The 17,315-nt window shown below is 44.2% G+C and overlaps 1 protein-coding gene across 1 annotated transcript; it reads right to left on the bottom strand.

Annotated features, from left to right (window-relative positions):
* Positions 1-11,745: 11,745 nt before the first annotated feature.
* On the bottom strand, positions 11,746-13,896 carry LOC135973578 (myb/SANT-like DNA-binding domain-containing protein 1). Its single transcript, XM_065557425.1, has 2 exons — positions 13,231-13,896; positions 11,746-12,236 (listed from the first exon to the last, which is right to left on the bottom strand). Exons 1-2 carry the CDS (start codon positions 13,805-13,807, stop codon positions 11,761-11,763), a joined length of 1,053 nt encoding a protein of 350 aa, XP_065413497.1. The 5' UTR covers positions 13,808-13,896; the 3' UTR covers positions 11,746-11,760.
* Between the last annotated feature and the right edge of the window lie 3,419 nt (positions 13,897-17,315).

The raw sequence follows: 17,315 nt of genomic DNA, 5'->3' as shown, positions 1-17,315 counted from the left end.
GCTGCCTTTTAGCTAATACCTGCAATTCGAAAACATAAAGAAGGAACCGAGAAGATCCTAATGTAGTTAAATGGGTAGAAGTTTTCAGTTACATCTGTGCACTTGCACTGAAATTAGGTATATAATTTGATAGCATTTGACTACAGAACTTTCTATACAGAAAGTGAAGATAACGGATTTACAGGCTTCCCTTTGCTTTTTTCTTCTGCTTGGTTTTTTATTTCTCTCCACTCTAGCTTCACTTCATACTCACATGGAGTGAGTGAGCTGGGAATCACAACCCTAGCTCATAGTGTAGAGATAGCTTTCCTCTAATTATATTTTTCCTTGTGGATCATTTCTATCATGCATCTCCTTTGATCTCACTTCTTTCCACCCATCTAGGTTCCTATCTCATCAACCATCTAAACAGCCCTGGGGATATTCCTTCTCTTGCCCCCATTGGGTCACTTCACTCCTAAGTCATTTCTTCCCCGTAGACTCCACCCTCTCTCCCTCTTCCCTGAGTTCTCTTCTCTCTCTCTGTCTTCATAGCCAGTTTCCCTCATTAGGTGTCCCTTCTTCAACCTCTCTCCCTGAATTGCTTGTGTCATGTGACTCCTGCCATGATCTGCCAAGTCCTCACACATTGCTTATAGAACTAGGTTTCCAGAGCAGGGCTTTTCATATTCTCACCTATCACGGCTAGTGTTGGGTCAGATAGCTGCTTCATCTGTCTTTTCTCTCTTCATCCTTCAGCGAGAAACAGAGAGAGGGAGAAGTAAGTTATTGTCTGCCTGTGGCGGGGCAACAATTCACCGAGGCGGCGCCTCCTGCTGGCCGTCTCGGGAATGAGCTCTTTCCAGCCCGGAGCAACCTCTGCAGGCCTGTGTCTCACCTGCGCCAGCCCCGTGTCCCTCCCAGACCCCAGTGCCCTTTGCCCAGGGGTTCTGCCCACCATGGTATCCCCTCACTCTGGGTCTCCCCTCCCAGGGGAACCCCCAACCCTCTACACCCACCTTGCCTCAGTGGCTACTGCCAGTCATCATCTAGCCTCCGCTCCCTGGGGCCTACTGCAGTCTGTAAACCACTCATCATCGGCAAGGGGGGTTAGGACCTGCTGCCTTTGCCTATCTCTGGGCTGCCCCTCTGCAGCCCCACTACCTATTTGGCCCTTTTTGCAAGGCCTGCAGCCTGGGGTTTTTTCCTGGCTGGAGCTCCCCAGCTCCCTCTGACCTTCCCCAGCATGGCTCCACCTCAGGTACCCGTCTCAGCTCCCTGACAGCAGATCCTTCTCTCTCAAGAAGCTAGACAGAGAGTGTGTCTTAGTTTCTGGCCCACAGCCCTCTTATTAGGGCCAGCTGGGCGCTGATTAAGCTGGTCACAGCTGTGGCTGCTTTCCCCATCAGCTTTCCCAGCTGCAGCCCTCTCCAGGGCTGCTTTAACCCCTTCAGGGCCAGCGCGGGGTGACCACCCCACTACACTGCCACAGAGCGGAGACAGCTATGGACTTCAGAGAGGATGTGAAAGAGTTAGGACCTCTTGATAATGACAGCAATCTAGAGGAGTATGTTTACTCCCCAGAAATACACACTGGTATGTCCTTGTTTAGTAGTTGGAAGCTTTAGGGAATTAGTTATGGAAAATGGGAAAGCAGTGTCTTCAAATGCCACCTAGCAACAGTGTGCAAGGTTGTAACAGAGTGCAGAATTTGGCCTAGAGTTTCTAAGTCATCTTAGTGCTTTAAACACATTGAAATGTTTAAAAGATGAATATTTTTGGCAAAGCTGCTTAATCCACATTTCAAAGGTGGAATTAACATGATGCTAACACTCCGTACAAACATAGATTGCTGAAAGTATGTTCTCATAAACAAGGTGCTAGAGACCATGTCATCCTTCCTCCTCTTTCATCCCCTCAGCTTTCCAGGCCAACTGGATCATCTCATGAAATTTAATACATTTTGGAAACATCGGGAACTACAACAGAAACTTATGAAACAGTAACAGCTACACAGACACCACCAGGAACAGCAGCAATGCCAAAAAATGTAGTGATTGCATCTTCACAGATTGTCCAGTACCTTGAGATTGAGAGAAATAGAATATCATGGGAGAGAATGTTGGGACATTAGATGTACTCGAAGGATTGGTCATAAGACATGGAGCCTTTCACTTCTGGGTCATCAGTTGAAAGATGACCTATCAATGGTAATAACCATTGCTAGCTTATTTAAAATGAGATGGTTGTCTGAGTCCATTTCTTATTTTCCACATCACTAAAATCACAATCATAACTGGCAACCAATATAAAGTTAGGCAGTCTCTCAAGCAAAGCTGGAGCCTCACTGAAGTCAATGGGGGTCCATCCATGCAGCTCTCCCTGCAGAATCAGAACCTTAGCCTGTTACAATGGTTTTCTCCAGAACAAAGCTCAGGCAGTAAGGGGAGAAATTGTGTTGTACTTACTTTGTGTGTAAAGAGAGCTGTTCAGACTCCATTGCTGTTATTCTGGGACCCTTCCACAAGCATAAAAATCCCTTTAAAAAGTAAATAAAATATTGTTACAAATACTAGATGGGTTCTGTGTCTGTGAGTTCTGCAGCACTGTCCTGCTGTGAGTTAGGGCAGATGTCTCCCCATACACAAACTGAGGGCAGGTCTTCACTACAGGGGGGGTCGATTTAAGATACGCAAATTCAGCTACGCGAATAGCGTAGCTGAATTCGACCTATCGGAGCCGACTTACCCCGCTGTGAGGACGGCGGCAAAATTGACCTCCGCGGCTCCCCATCGACGGTGCTTACTCCCACCTCCGCTGGTGGAGTAAGAGTGTCGATTCAGGGATCGATTGTCGCGTCCCGACGAGACGCGATAATTCGATCCCCGAGAGATCGATTTCTACCCGCCGATTCAGGCGGGTAGTGTAGACCTAGCCTCAAATATACTTGGATCTTTTCAGGTCCCAGTACACTATGGGTGGCAGCCACCACTCTGAAGAAGAACATCAATTGCAGCATTGTCACCAGGGAGCCCAATGGAAAAGATTTAAAGTTTCCATACTCCATTCAAATAGTTCCAATAATAATTTATAAAATACATGTTTTAAATAGAATTTCAATATTAAATGGATTAATGCAGAATAATGAGATATAGCACTTATATAGTGATTTAAATTCATTAACTTCATAATTCCTACTCTTTTGAGCTACACAGAGGCCTCCTCCAGCTCTGAGCTGAAGACCTGAGCCCAGAGTTCTGTGTAGCTCAAAAGTTTCTCTCTTTCTCCAACAGAAGTTAGTTCAATACAAGATATTACATCACACACCTTGTCTCTCTAATATCCTGGGACCAACACAACTACAACACTGCAAACAACAATATTTTCAATTAAGTTCATAATGCATTCACAGCAAAGCATGTTTTTTTTTTTCATTTTTAGCTTGCTGGGCAGAAAAAATTTCATTTAAACATTGAAATAAAAGCTATGCAGAGGACAAAAATTGCATTTTCACAAAGGAGTTTGAAATCTTGAAATTTGACTTCATTCCAAATTGGAACAAAGACCTGAACATTTCAAAAATTCCCTGCAAAGGAAAATTTAAAAAACGTGTTTTAAGTCACTTGAAATATTTCATTTTGACACAATTTAAATGTTGACACAATTTGATTTTGACTTTTTAAATTTTGTATTATTTTATATAATACAAAAAAATTCAAAATGAAATATGGAAACATTTGTTCCAAATATATCAAAATAGGATATTTTGACACTATTTTAATCCCCTCCTGTTTTCTCCAAAAAGAAAATGTTGGCAATATGAGTCCTGTTTTGTGAAGCTTTTCAGTTTTGATGGAACTGCATGTTCTGATTCAATATGGTTCTGTCAAAGTTTCTCCTAACAGCTCTAATTGCAACAGATATCTGAAGATAGTTTTTTCTCATGTATACATACTCTTCCCAAATTAAAGTGATGTTTATAAACCATCAGAACAACCAACGGTAATTTGCTCCTTATTCTCAGTACCAGGCACTAATACTACAGTCAGAGCCACGTGAGTGGACCAGCCCAAGTGAAATCAGAATCAGACCATTAATGTTTTTATTAAATAAATAGGCATAATGCTGAGGTTTCTAATAGACTGGTTATGCACTGCAATATTTTCTCTTCAAAATGCCATATGGATTACATGACAAAAATGAAATTATATTAGATAGTTTATAATATGGATTTTATAAACATTTATAAATCTGTATTTACAGCTCAGCAAAACCACTAATAATGTATCCTTTGAAAGTTATCTGAACAGAGGAGCTATTTACGTGACAATTGAATAAATAGTATGTATTTTTAAAAGCCTGAAGTGCTTTCTTGATTGTAGTCCAGAACTTATAGGTTCTTAAATAATGCTCAGGGGAATTTAAATAATGCTTAGAACATGGTGGTCTTATGCCACTTGGATTCCCTCTGCTTTTGCTGTACAGATCTTTCCCTTTAAAGCTTTTTAAAGATTATTTAATCAAAGAGAGGGGTTTTTTTTTAAAGGTTTCGGGCTTTGTTCTAAGCAAGTGTCTCAGCTTATAACCAAGAAATGTGTTAAACCTGTTGTCAATTAGAGTAATTGATGAGCAAATTAATTAGGTCTTGGGAAAGATGGCTAAATCTTATAAAAGAGCAAAACAATTTACAAGAGAGGAGGAATTGAAAATGGAAATGAGCATGGTTTAAAAAACAAAAAGCTATAGAAAAATTATAAATAAGAATAAAAGCCAGAGCTGAGATAAAGGAATTTGTACAAAGGTTAAGACTTGGTGCTTGTAAGACTAGTCAACGATTTAATCAACTGTATAATTTTATTGCTGGTTTACAGGAAGTTAAAAATAAATGTTTGTGGCTAAATGGAGATGTCCCTAGATTAAAGACCAAAGGGCCGGTAAGTATGGAAAGAAGTATGAAAGTTGAGGAAATTTTAATGGTGTAAAGAGTTAATAAAAGATTCCCTAGAAAAGGCAGCTGATAATACCTTTTATTCTACAATATATGAAAGCATACTCTAAATACAGGAGTCCATTCATCTACAATTGAAATATAGCCTCTATTTAAAGCCCCTGGCTCTTTGCCCAGTGAAGATTTGCACCATAGTAAATGAAAGGAGAATTTGGCCCATGATGTTAAGGAACTCTTTGCTTCTGGAGGTGCCGTTTGTAAGCTGAAATGTAAAACTAAGGTCTTGACCACCTGTGATAGTTGAAAATGGCATGCTTCTCTTTGCAAGAGGAAGGTTGGTAAAACTCTTGGGTCCTGGCCTAATTCCAATGGGTGTACTTGCTTTTTGAATGTTCAAATGCCCCCTTGTAGACGCATCAGGATGTGATGCGATGCACTCAGGGGCAAAGTGAAAATATCTCATCTACTGCATTTCACCACCAAAGTGGCTGTATTTCAGCAGTGGGGGGAAATGTTATATCAGTTAACTGAAAGTATTGTATTGATATTCTCTTCCTAGTTAGATCAGTGCATGTACACCAGTCCAGTTGAAAGGAGGATTTTGGATCAGTATTGATTCAACATGTCCTTCAGTATCTAGGTGATCTCTGTAGGTCGCCAATCCACATACAGACCCAGCTGAGCTTCTGGGAATATAGTGTCAAAGAGCACAAGGAAGTTTTGTTGAAGGTGGACTGTAGGGGCGTAGTTCCTGCTTGAAGTGCTGTTATTGTCTTGTCAAAGCCTGGAGAGGATTTAAGATATCAATGAGTCCAAAGAACTAAAATTAGAGAGACAGAAATGGAAGGAAGTGCAGAAATTATTCCAGGAAATGGCCATTAGAGACAAATAAAAGATGGACATTCACTGATGAAAGTGAACTAGACATCTCTTTGGGAAAGAGTTTTGCCCCTGGTATTAGTGAACCAAAACAGTTTAAAAATAGACCCAAGCCAGAACTTTGGCTCCTAGCACCTCTGAACTGTGAGGAAATTTGAATATTTGTGACTTACACCTATCTCTAAAATTGTCCATATCCAAAAGCTCCCAAGCTATGAATAAATAATATGTCTAATAGATTGCTCTTCATCCAGAGATCTCAAAACATTGTAAAAGGGAAGGGCATGTCTCATTAACCCTATTTCATTGATATTGGATTCAACTCTTGGCTTTGTGGTGTAATAGTGGTAAACATTAAACTCACTTACCAGCAACACAAAACAGACAGCTAATTTTCTATTAAGAGAAAAAACTGTAGCTTTGAAAATGTGTTTAAATTATACTTCAACAGGAAGGCAGGAGGACAGCATGAAAAAATAGAAAGATGTGACAAAGCAGAAATGTGTATTGTTCAGAGAGAAGATTAAAACAAACAACCTACCTACAAACTGCAACAAGAATGGACAAAACAGGAACTGCATTGTAAATAGGAGATGTATTTGGATTTTCTCACAGCAAAATTATTATTGCAGGTTTGAAAAAAAAGAGGGAAGATGTTGATACCTCATGGTGCTAAGATGAAACAATGCTAAAAAAAGCTTCTTAAAATCCATGGGTCAGATCCTCAGTTGGTGTAAATCAATGTAGCTCCATTGATATCAGAGGAGATAAGATGATCTACACTTGCTGATTATCTGCCCCTTAGTACTTGGTACAGTACAATTGACATTGAAAATCTATCAGTCTGACCTTTAGAATATAGAATGCACTTTTTTTTCAGTTGGAAAGAATTGTGAGGTATAAGCAGCCTCCGCCCCTCCACCACCCCTTCACCCCACCTCCCAGCCACTAACCAAAACCTTGAAAGATTACCCAATCAACTCTGCTCCATCAGAAACTAGGTATAATGGACTCACACTGAAGCAAATAATCATTATAGTAATCTGTAAAACATACCCAATATTAAAACGAAGAAATCATATCACAAAGTAAAATTATGTCTGTTATTTCCCTTTAGTTGTGGGCTATTCTTTGAATTCCTGATTGATGGCCAATCAGTATTGTACAAGTAAAAATATGCTGGATGCGAACATCAGACTTGTCCAGAGTTCTGCTGTGAGCTCACTAGAGGGAAGATAGATAGACAGATTAGATTAGATAATTACTGGAGGTGGACAAAATGGTTTAACACATGAAGTAAAAGCCAAGTCACTGCTGTTTCTTTTTACCATATTTGCTACAAGAAAATAAAATTGTTTTCCAATGCACCTTCATGGAGGGTTTTTTGTTTGTTTGTTTGTTTGCCTGTCTAGTAGGTATTATCTGCTCCAGAATTTCAAGTGAACAGAGCAGACCGCTCTAAAGCTGCACTTGAATATTTTCCCAGTGAGATTATGGAGACTGTTGATTGATATAATTGTGATACTAAGCACCACATAGTCACACTCGATGCACTAATGTAATAATCTTTGAGCAAAATATGGCTTGTGAGGTATCATTTGAAAATCAAAAACTCCCTGATCATTAATATTCTTGCATGAGATATGTATGTGGTGGGTATTAAGAGTTATGGATATATGTTAGAATTATGACTGAAGAGTGCTTAAAGCAGGCATGTCGGGGGAGTTGGTAAACAAGTCTGCTTTAGACGAAGGAATGTGTATTTGATTCTTTGACCAGCCCGATCTTCAGAAAAAGACAATGAAGGTCCAGTTTTACAAATTAGGTAAACAATTCTGTTAAGATAACAAGTGGAGAAAGAAAGAGCATGGGGCTTCCTTCACCACCTTCCTCACAGATTGAATAGACTTTACTTTGAGGGATAACCCTCAGAAGAATTTATTTCAAAGGTTTACTGGTCTATAAAGACAGGGGATGGAACCTCAAGTGATAACCAATTGAATCAACTGATTGTATACAGTATTACTGTATTATAAAAGTGTCTAGAATGAGGTCTTTTCTGAAAGCTAATGACACAATGGTGATTAATATCATTGTGAAATTTATGCATTAACTCTACATGAGGAACCATGGATACTTGATATTACGTTTTAAAGTCTAGGATTGAAGTCTCTGGAAACTAAATATAGGTGATAAACCATCTTGAACAACGCCTGTACCTTGCTAGATAAAGTTTTAGATGTATGTTTTCACTTTTGTTTGGTTGTAACTCTTTCTAACTGTATTCTTTTTTCTTGGCTTCACTTAACTTATGTTCTATAGTAAACATAAATTTATTAACTATAAACCAACTTAGTGCAGTGTTTAAATGGAGGGCATGTTTATCCTAGTTGAGTTAATAAGCTGTGATGTGTTTTGTCTCTTTAGGGAGACAAACAGACCTTATTATTCCTCTGAGCTGTCCAGGAGAGTGCTAGACATTACACACAATTTGGGAAAAATTAGGAACTGGAAGTGTGTTGGGGTCACCCTGCAAGCAGTAACCAAGGCTGGTAGCGACCAGGGACTGTAACTGGTGTGCTGCTGCCAGGCTGCTGGGGTCAGAGTTTTGGACTAGGGCTGTAGTTATATACAGACACTCACAGGGCATGACCTGCATGTTTGTTGCTGACTGTGAATGTCCTAAGGCAGGGAGTTATGGTAGCAAAGAATTTGAGGCACCCAGGGTTACAGGGCAGGGAGTGACTCAATCCTTCACTCATCTAGGTTGCACCCCATTGCATTGACAATGATCCAATATATTATTAGTTATGCTGATGATTTGTTGTTCAGTTTCCCCCTGTTTTCTTTAGTGAGGGTATTTGGCTTGTTGATATTTAATGTTAAATACACTTTATATGAATGCAGGTTATGCTGGTAACCTAACTTGGATTGTATTTGTACACTGATCCATTGATACTGAAAGCACTTGAAGTCATCCCAGGGGAAAACAGTTATTGACTAGTTGGAATCTGTTCATAATGTGACATCTCTGGACAGGTCCCATCTACGGAAACCTGAGTCTTGTGGCCAACAGTTTTGCAAGAGGCCTCCACTTCGACTTTGTATATAACTTTGTGACAAGAAGTGTGTGGGAGTTCCTCCATATGTGTTGCAGTTAAAATCACAGGTGGGTGTAAAATCACATGGAAAATCAGATTATTCAACATCTGCCATGAGTATTAACAGGAAACACTGTGTGTTTTGAACCCTAAACATCTACATATAACTTAGGATAATTATGCAGCCCCAGAGGAGGTCGTTGCAAATTAGCAGTTGAAACAGACTAATCATTGAATAAACTACCAAGGGATTCTCTATTTCTTGATAACTTCAAATCAAGATATGATGCAGTTCTGGAAGATCTGCTTTAGTCAAACACAAATTATTGGGGTCAATACATAAGTAACCGGGTGACATTCTATGGCTTGTGTTTATTCAGGAGGTTGGACTCAATGAGTTAATGGTCCCCTAAACTCTATTAAAGCTATCTGTGACTTTTGCTACCAGCTTCCCCCCTCCATTTTTTAAAACTATCACTGATTCATACAAATGAATTTGCCAACAAGTGGAAATATTGACTACAACCTATACATGACTCAGTTACCTCAGGGTATGTCTACACTACGAGAGTAGTTCAATTTTACTTAAATCGAATTTTTGGAATCGATATTGCAAAGTCGAACGTGTGTGTCCACACTAAGGACAGTAATTCGACTTTGTGAGTCCACAGTAACGGGGAAAGCATCGACATTGGAAGCGGTGCACTGTGGGCAGCTATCCCACAGTTCCCGCAGTCCCCGCTGCCCATTGGAATTCTGGGTGGAGCCGCAAATGCCTTCTGGGTAAAAAAAATGTCTCGAGGGTGCTTTTGGGTAACTGTCGTCATCCGTCCATCACTCCCGCCCTCCCTCCCTGAAAGCGCCGGCGGGAAATCAGTTCGCGCACTTTTCTAGTCAGTGACAGCGCGGACGCCACAGCAGTGCGAGCATGGAGCCCGCTGCGACCATCGCTGCAGTTGTGGCCACTGTCAACGCCTCGCAGCTTATCATCCACCTTTCCCTGAGGCAGATGCAGATAAGTCAGGCAAGGAGGCTACGGCACCGCGGTGAGGACCTGAAGTCTGAGAGTAGCACAGACCTCTCAGAAAGCACGGGACCCAGCGCCGAGGACATCACGGTGGCAATGGGTCATGTTGATGCCGTGGAACGGCGATTCTGGGCCCGGGAAACAAGCACTGAGTGGTGGGACCGCATAGTGCTGCAGGTCTGGGATGAATCCCAGTGGCTGAGAAACTTTCGCATGCGGAAGGGAACTTTCCTTGAACTTTGTGAGTTGCTGTCCCCTGCCCTGAAGCGCAATGACACCCGGATGCGAGCAGCCCTGACTGTCCAGAAGCGAGTGGCCATAGCCCTCTGGAAGCTTGCAACGCCAGACAGCTACCGGTCAGTCGCGAACCACTTTGGCGTGGGCAAATCTACCGTGGGGGTTGTTGTGATGCAAGTAGCCAAGGCAATCGTTGATGTACTGCTGCCAAAGGTAGTGACCCTGGGAAACGTGGAGGCAATCATAGATGGCTTCGCAGCGATGGGATTCCCAAACTGCAGTGGGGCCATAGATGGAACTCACATCCCTATCCTGGCACCGGACCACCAGGCCAGCCAGTACATTAACAGAAAGGGCTACTTTTCCATGGTGCTGCAAGCACTGGTGGACCACAGGGGACGTTTTACGAACATCTACGTCGGATGGCCGGGCAAGGTTCATGACGCTCGTGTTTTCAGGAACTCTGGTCTGTTTAGACGGCTGCAGCAAGGTATTTACTTCCCGGACCACAAAATAACTGTTGGGGATGTGGAGATGCCTATAGTCATCCTCGGGGACCCAGCCTACCCGCTAATGCCCTGGCTCATGAAGCCCTATACTGGCGCCCTGGACAGTGAAAAAGAACTCTTCAACTACCGGCTGAGCAAGTGCAGAATGGTGGTGGAGTGTGCTTTTGGCCATCTCAAGGGGAGATGGAGAAGCTTACTGACTGATGGAGGTTGAGGCAAATAGCCTGGCTTCTGATTACGCCCAGCCAGACAGCCGGGCGATTAGAAGAGACCAGCGGGACGCGCTGTGCATCCGGGAGGCTTTGAAAGCTAGGTTCCTGACTGAGCAGGGTAACCTGTGACTTTTAAGTTACTGTACAGAGAAGCTGAACCTGCCCCCGTTTCTTTACCCAGTTAATATTGACTATCCTCTCCAGTTACATACCCCCTTCACCCCCTTCCAACACACGTTTAGAAATAAAATCACTTCTACTTTGTTAATGAACACCGTTGTCTTTATTACTGTTTTCGCGGGAATGTTTTAAAACTGGGACGTAGACTCTGGTGGGGAGCGGGTGTAGTGTACTGACGCAAATGAAGCTTCTAAACTCTAGGATTGACAGGCTCCGCTGTGATGGACTGGTTGTTTCAACGGAGCCTGTCACCCCTCCTGATCGGGACTGTGTGTATGGGGGGGCTCTGTGACTTTGTGGCGGGGGGAGGATGGTTACAGATCCCCTGCTGCGTGGCTCTGTGATCCAGGATAAGGACCGCCGCTTAAGATCTGTAACTGCCCTCCCCCGCCACAAAGTCACAGAGCAACCCACCCCCCACCACATAACATGAAAACCACCTCCCAGACTGACCAGGGTAACTAGTCACTGCACTGTGTATGTGCCCTGCTGCTGGACCTGCCCCCGCCTATGTACCCTGCCAAAGGTGACTGTCCTGTCCAATTACCAACCCCCTTCCCCCCCTCCTCCAAAAGAACATGATGGAAACAGTAATTAACAGAAACGTATTTTTTATTATCAACTACACATGGAACTGGGAGGTGAAACTTGGACGGGGGCTTGTGTGAGGCGGGAAGGGAAAAACTTGTCAAATTTTGGGGAATGAGAGCCTTCTACTACTTGAGCTCTCTGCAGGGGTGGAGTGAGAGTTAGCACGGACTCTGCCGCCCCTCCTTCTTTGGACTTTGGGTGAGGGGGGTATGGGAATTGGTGGCGGGGGAGGGCGGTTAGAGATAGACTGCAGCGGGGCTCTGTCCTCCTGCCTCCGTTCCTGAAGAACATCCACAAGGTGCCGGAGCGTGTCCGTTTGCTCCCTCAGTAGTCCAAGCAGCGTTTGAGTCGCCTGCTGGTCTTCCTGCCGCCACCTCTCCTCCCGATCCATGTTTGCTTGGTGCATTTGGGACAAGTTCTCCCGCCACTGGGTCTGCTGTGCTGCCTGGGCTCGGGAGCAGGCCATAAGCTCCGAGAACATGTCCTCCCGTGTCCTCTTCTTCCTACGCCTAATCTGCGCTAGCCTCTGGGAGTGTGATGCCAGGCTAGGTTGTGAGACAGTCGCAGATGTGGCTGTGGGAATGGGAAAAAGGGAGTGAATTCCTCAGAAAGATAAATGTAGTTGTGAACAAAGAACATAGTCTTTCTCTGTGAACAAGACCATGCACAGCACCTATCACATGCGCACTCAGCACAAGGTCGAATTCTCGGCCTTCGCATTCAGTGCCTGGGGTCTTGCACAGCAGATTTGAGAAGCGGGGCAGGACACCGGAATTTGTGTAGCAGGCAGACATGGTAAGCCGTAGACTTGTGGCAGCTTAAAACTTTAATATTAGCAATGGCCTCATTTCACATTGAAAGCAATGTCAATCCCTGCTGCCAGCAATCCGGCAAGCAGGAACTGTGCCCCTATCCCACCCCCTCGCGGCTGTCCCCGGGAACGATCCCTGTAGGCTGCCCCTCTCCCGCCTCCACCGCGTGGCCGCAAACCAGCAGTTACAGTTCTGTAAAGGAACGGGCAAGCAGTCCCAACACTAACATTCCCCTGCCTAATTCAAAGCAGGTCACCATGAGCGACATCACCCTCATGAGGATCTCAGACAGCGAGAAAGAAAGAATGCTTCGGGAAAGCCTCCAAAGACCAGGGCCGTATGCCGCCCTGCTGTGCAGAGCAATGATTCCCGAGTACTTGATTGTCTCGTGGCGTGGCAACGTGTCATACTACGGAGGACCCAATAAGGCCGCTCTCCCCAGGAACCTGATGCAACGGCTTTCCAATTACCTCCAAGAGAGCTTCATCGAGATGTCCCAGGAGGATTTCTGCTCTATCCCCGGACATATAGACCGCATTTTACTCTAGCTGCACTGGCAGTGACTAAACAGTAGAGCGGCTTGGGCAGGACAATCATGCAAAACCGGACATTGTTAGAATTTTTTTCAATAGTTGCACTGCCCAGGACTGAAACGTTAAGAGCCTAGGGCAAACTAATCATGAGAAACCCATTGTTGTTTTGGTTAATATTCCTGTTCTGTTAAAAATAAATGTTTAGATGTTTACAACACTTACTGGCTGATCCTTCCCCAGATTCTGTGTCCGGGTTAACGGCTGGGGACGGTTGGTAGGGGATCTCTGTAAGGGTGATGAAGAGATCCTGGCTGTCGGGGAAATCAGCGTTGTAAGCGCTGTCGACTGCCTCGTCCTCCTCATCTCCTTCCTCATCTTCCCCGTCCGCTAACATGTCCGAGGAACCGGCCGTGGACAATATCCCATCCTCAGAGTCCACGGTCAGTGGTGGGGTAGTGGTGGCGGCCGCACCTAGGATGGAATGCAGTGCCTCGTAGAAACGGGATGTCTGGGGATGGGATCCGGAGCGTCCGTTTGCCTCTTTGGTCTTCTGGTAGCCTTGTCTCAGCTCCTTGATTTTCACGCGGCACTGCGTTGCATCCCGGCTGTATCCTCTCTCTGACGTGTCTTTAGAGATCTTCTCATAGATCTTTGCATTCCGTTTCTTGGAGCGCAGCTCGGAAAGCACGGACTCATCGCCCCACACAGCGATCAGATCCAAGACTTCCCGATCAGTCCATGCTGGGGCCCTCTTTCTATTCTGAGATTGCACGGCCATCACTGCTGGAGAGCTCTGCATCGTTGCCAGTGCTGCTGAGCTCGCCACGATGTCCAGACAGGAAATGAGATTCAAACTGGTCAGACAGGAAAAGGAATTCAAATTCAAATTTTCCCGGGGCTTTTCCTGTGTGGCTGGTCAGAGCATCCGAGCTTGGACTGCTGTCCAGAGCGTCAACAGAGTGGTGCACTGTGAGATAGCTCCCGGAGCTATTAGCGTCGATTTCCATCCACACCTAGCCTAATTTGACATGGCCATGTCGAATTTAGCACTACTCCCCTCGTCGGGGAGGAGTACAGAAGTCGAATTAAAGAGACCTCTATGTCAAACTAAATAGCTTCGCGGTGTGGACGGGTGCAGGGTTAATTCGATGTAACGGCGCTAACTTCGACATAAACGCCTAGTGTAGACCAGGCCTCAGATAGGTGGATCTAGAGGATCATCATACAGTTTTAGCTGTAGCTGAAAAAACCCAAAGATTTCACCAGAAGATCACTTATTCTGCACTGTGAAGCTTTTGATGGCAAAACATGTGAGCAGCCATTTTTGATGATCACAAGTGGTCCAGCATTCTTGGGGATACTGGTATTAACCTTATCAACCCTTCTGGCAAATGGAATGTGAGCAGTTTGGTTGGCTTTGCATGCACCCTGCTGTTATGCAGATTCAGTGGAAACATCAGTCTTAGGGGAACTTGATCATGGCAGCTGGAAACTGGTAAGCCATGTGAGTAGGGAGTAAGCCAGGCCATCGCTGTAACCTCAACACCAGCCAGTAGAGTTGCTAATTAAAAAATAAACCACAGAGGTGAGATCTAGTATAATTTTTAATGGATTTTGTCTTTATAGCTGAGTTTGGTATCCAATTCTTTCCAAAAATGGTTGATTTCTCCCAACCCTCATTTGGAGTGAGGGCAAAGTCAAGGGGGAGAGGAAGGAAAATGGACACTGTGCATTCTTTGCAGAAGTCCTGGTGCAGGGGGCAGGCGAGGCAAGGAGTTGGAATTTTTGGAAGAAACCATGGCCAGGGTAGGCCTAGACTTGGTGATTCCCCACTGGTGCAAACCTTATAGCAGCTAGGCAGGGTAACCACAAATTAATATTTGCCTTCACCAGCAGCAGAATAGTAAAGGTGCAAACAGTTGACACAGATATTAATCTGACTGAAGATCACTGGTGACTATCATTTAATCTGTCACCTCTGCATTAGGGATGGTTGGAAAGGAACAATTCTTTGGGCTCCTCTGTATACTGATAGTGATCCTGCCAAACTGTTGCTGCTCTTTGTTTTCTCTCGTCACTGCTGCAGTGCATGGAAAGGCTAAAGAGCTGAAAGCTGTCAGTATGAATTCTGATGTATTACTGAAGAGCCAGATCCTGCCACTCTTTCTCATGTTGAGCAATAGCTTACTCTGCCAGCAATCCCATTGATGGAACTACTCCATGTGCGGAGGAGGAGCAGGATCTGCCCTGAAAGGAATAGTTCTGTAGAATGTAACACAGAGAAATCTCCTGGAAATACAAAGTGGAGTAGTTCTGTAAATCATTTTGTGTCATCTTGGTAAAGTTTGTTGCACCACAAAACTGCTCTGTGTTTTGAGGAAACAAACCTGTGAGTCACAGCAGAAGGGGAAGTTAAAGGTCAGGGGGTAAATTCTGCTTACTGTTACAGATTTCAGCAGCTGAGCCTTGCACACGTAATCAGCATTCAGCCTCTTGCTGCATGGACGAAGCTTGCCAGGTGGGTCAGGAAAACTTCGGAGAAAAATTGCCTGGGGAAAAAAAATTGCTGAGAATGTGAAGTGACTAAAAACTTCACGCCAGCTTTTGCTCTCTTACGCCAAAGTGAATTCTGAGTCACTGAACTGAAAGCAATGGAGTTATGCTAGATTTACAGTGCTGAGGCCAAGAGCAGAATCCGGACCATCATCTGTTGTTCATCTGCTTGTTTTCTTTCCTGCATTTGGATTTGGAAAGAAAACAAATAGGCAAATGTTTAGGACTGGATTCTGGCTTTTACAGCCAGGGGCACATGGGGAGAGGGATGTGTGTAAGGGCTGTTTGCTGCAGGAAAACCAAGGAAGAAGCAGGACTCGCTCAGCCAGCATTCTTTCAAGGGGCCCGGGGGGGGGGGGGGGGGGGGCTCATGGAACAGCAGCTCTGCCAACCTTGTAGGTGGTGCAAATGGTACTTCCTTGCCACTTCCCTGGCCAGCTCTAATGACTGCCCTGCTTACACTCCTGCCAGGTAACTAGTGCCAGCAGCAGCATTAGCAACCAGCAGTGCCCAGCCTTGTGCCCAGCCTTGGCATGGTGAACCAAAGGGAAGTGGGGAATCTCCTTGCTCACTCTGCAACCTCTGAGTGCACTTGTGTGCTCAGGCTCCATCTGTCTCTGAAATTACATTGCAAGAAGGGGAGAGAGAATCTGTATGTGACTCTGACAGTTACAACAAGCTGAAAACAGGAGCAAAACCAAACAGGATAAAAACAAAAAGATTGGTGGAAAATGTATCTGATTCTTCTGCCATGACCAGCAAATTTCTTCCTTGATCAGATATATCTGAATATACAAGAGGTGCCAGTAGAAGTCAATGTTCTCTGTTACATCCGCCAAGCAGGATCACAGCTGGTGGGAAATGTAATGGCAGCTGTAGCATGCAGTTGCATCTTCTCCTTCCCTTCCCACTAACCACAGCCAGCACTTAATCCTCCTGGCTTCTGAAGACAAAGGTTCTTCTCGATCCAATAATCCTCTGCCATCACCAGATGAGACCTCCCTTTCTTTTTCTAGTCTGTGGTATTTGCAGCTGTGTTGTGAGAAGCACACAAATCATCCAGCAAGGTCATTGAAATTGATAACTATTGCTTTACTTGTGGGGAAGGGAGCATCAAAGGTCCAGGTTCTGTGAGTCTCCTTCTTAGTATCACTGTTGACTAACAGAGGTTTGGTTGCTGCCAACTGATTTCGCTTTGATTTCTCGCAGCACAGTGCTTCAACACAGGAGTCATTTTGGAATCAAAAGCATTGAATTGATTTAATAACTTACATGTAAGTGTAGCCCTAGGAGCATCAGGATCTAGGAGAGTTTACAAATCTTAGTAGCGGGCCGTGCTCTGACATTATTACAACATGATAATGCTGGTGAGGATGTTAGGATCTCTTGCAATTCTCTCCCTTGCAAGGGATGCTCCAAAGATAAAAAATCATAAATTAAAAAGTGTCTCTGTAGCCATATAAATCAAACAAAATTATCTTTGCATTTCTCTTGGTGCTGCATAGTCCCTACCGTCAAATTCAGTAAATACGTATGGTTGAAAGATGTGTACTGTATTAATAACAGGTTAAAATCTTGGTAGCAGTAGAAATCAGTGGCCAAACTTCCATTGAATTCAGTGGTGCGGTATCAGGCTCTACATGTTCAGAGCTACATAATGACTTGATAACACAGTCTGTTAGGCACTCAAGAAAGCATAGGATTAAATTATGGCTTTGCCACAAGCCCCAATGTACGGGGCAGCATATAGTTGT

The sequence above is a fragment of the Chrysemys picta genome, chromosome 9 (genome assembly GCF_011386835.1).
Source record: "Chrysemys picta bellii isolate R12L10 chromosome 9, ASM1138683v2, whole genome shotgun sequence".
In the NCBI taxonomy this organism is placed as follows: Eukaryota; Metazoa; Chordata; order Testudines; family Emydidae; genus Chrysemys; species Chrysemys picta.
This window is presented reverse-complemented; position numbering and strand designations above follow the sequence as displayed.